The 1,045-nt window shown below is 49.6% G+C and overlaps 1 protein-coding gene across 1 annotated transcript; it reads left to right on the forward strand.

Moving 5' to 3' along the window:
- Positions 1–243: 243 nt before the first annotated feature.
- On the forward strand, positions 244–1,037 carry LOC124231953 (olfactory receptor 10H4-like; the record flags this gene model as incomplete). The annotated part of the gene is made up of 1 exon (XM_046648947.1): positions 244–1,037. A coding segment is annotated over exon 1 (699 nt), but the record flags the coding sequence as incomplete, so codon positions are not given.
- Between the last annotated feature and the right edge of the window lie 8 nt (positions 1,038–1,045).

A 1,045-nucleotide genomic window follows, 5' to 3' on the forward strand; every position in this document is an offset into this window, starting at 1 on the left:
AGTCACACTATGTCTTATGCATGTATTATGCTGATCTCATTCTATCTTTATCCCTGTGTTGATGGTAAGGACTATTATGATTTACTCCTTGCTATGTATGAAGAATGTGAGACCCAGAAAAGTTAAGCCAATTGTTCAATAGTATAAAGTTCTTAAATTGCCATCAAATCTCAGTTAGAGTCTATGTTTTAATCACCCTGCTTCATTCTGTTTCTGATCTGAGCAGATTCAGCATCTTTGGCTGGTCAGAACTGGAGCACGGTGACTGAATTCATCCTCCTTGGCTTCTCCACCTTCCCCAGCATCTCCTGCCCATCTTCTTCTTCCTGTACCTGCTGATGTACCTGTTCACGCTGCTGGGGAAGCTTCTCATCATGGCCACCATCTGGAGTGAGCACAGCCTCCACACGCCCATGTACCTCTTCCTGTGTGCCCTCTCCATCTCTGAGATTCTGTTCACCGTGGCTGTCAGCCCTGGCATGCTGGTGGACATGCTCTCCACCCATCACTCCATCACCTTTGTGGCCTGTGCCAGCCAGATGTTCTTCTCCATCACGTTTGGCTTCACCCACTCCTTCCTGCTCATGATCACGGGCTATGACCACTACATGGCCATCTGTCACCCTCTGCGCTACAATGTGCTCATGGGCACCCGAGGCTTTGTCTGTCTTGTGTCCTGGTCCTGGGCCGGTGGCTCAGTCATGGAGATGATGGTGACATTGATAGTTTTTCATCTCACCTTCTGTTGGTCTAATATGATCCACCATTTTTTCTGCCACGTACTTTCCCTCTTGAAGTTGTCCTGTGGGAAGGAGGCATCGTCTGTCACCTTGGGTGTGATCCTGGTTTCTGTCACGGCTCTGATGGGCTGTTTGTTCCTCATCTTCCTCTCGTATGTCTTCATCGTGTCTGCCATCTTGAGGATCCCCTCAGCTGAGGGCCGGCACAAAAGCTTCTCCACATGTGTGTCCCACCTCACTGTGGTGGTCGTGCACTGCGGTTTTGCCTCCATCATCTACCTCAAGCCCAAGGGCCCTCATTCTAT

This window comes from Equus quagga, unplaced genomic scaffold (assembly GCF_021613505.1).
Source record: "Equus quagga isolate Etosha38 unplaced genomic scaffold, UCLA_HA_Equagga_1.0 HiC_scaffold_13697_RagTag, whole genome shotgun sequence".
Classification (NCBI taxonomy): Eukaryota; Metazoa; Chordata; class Mammalia; order Perissodactyla; family Equidae; genus Equus; species Equus quagga.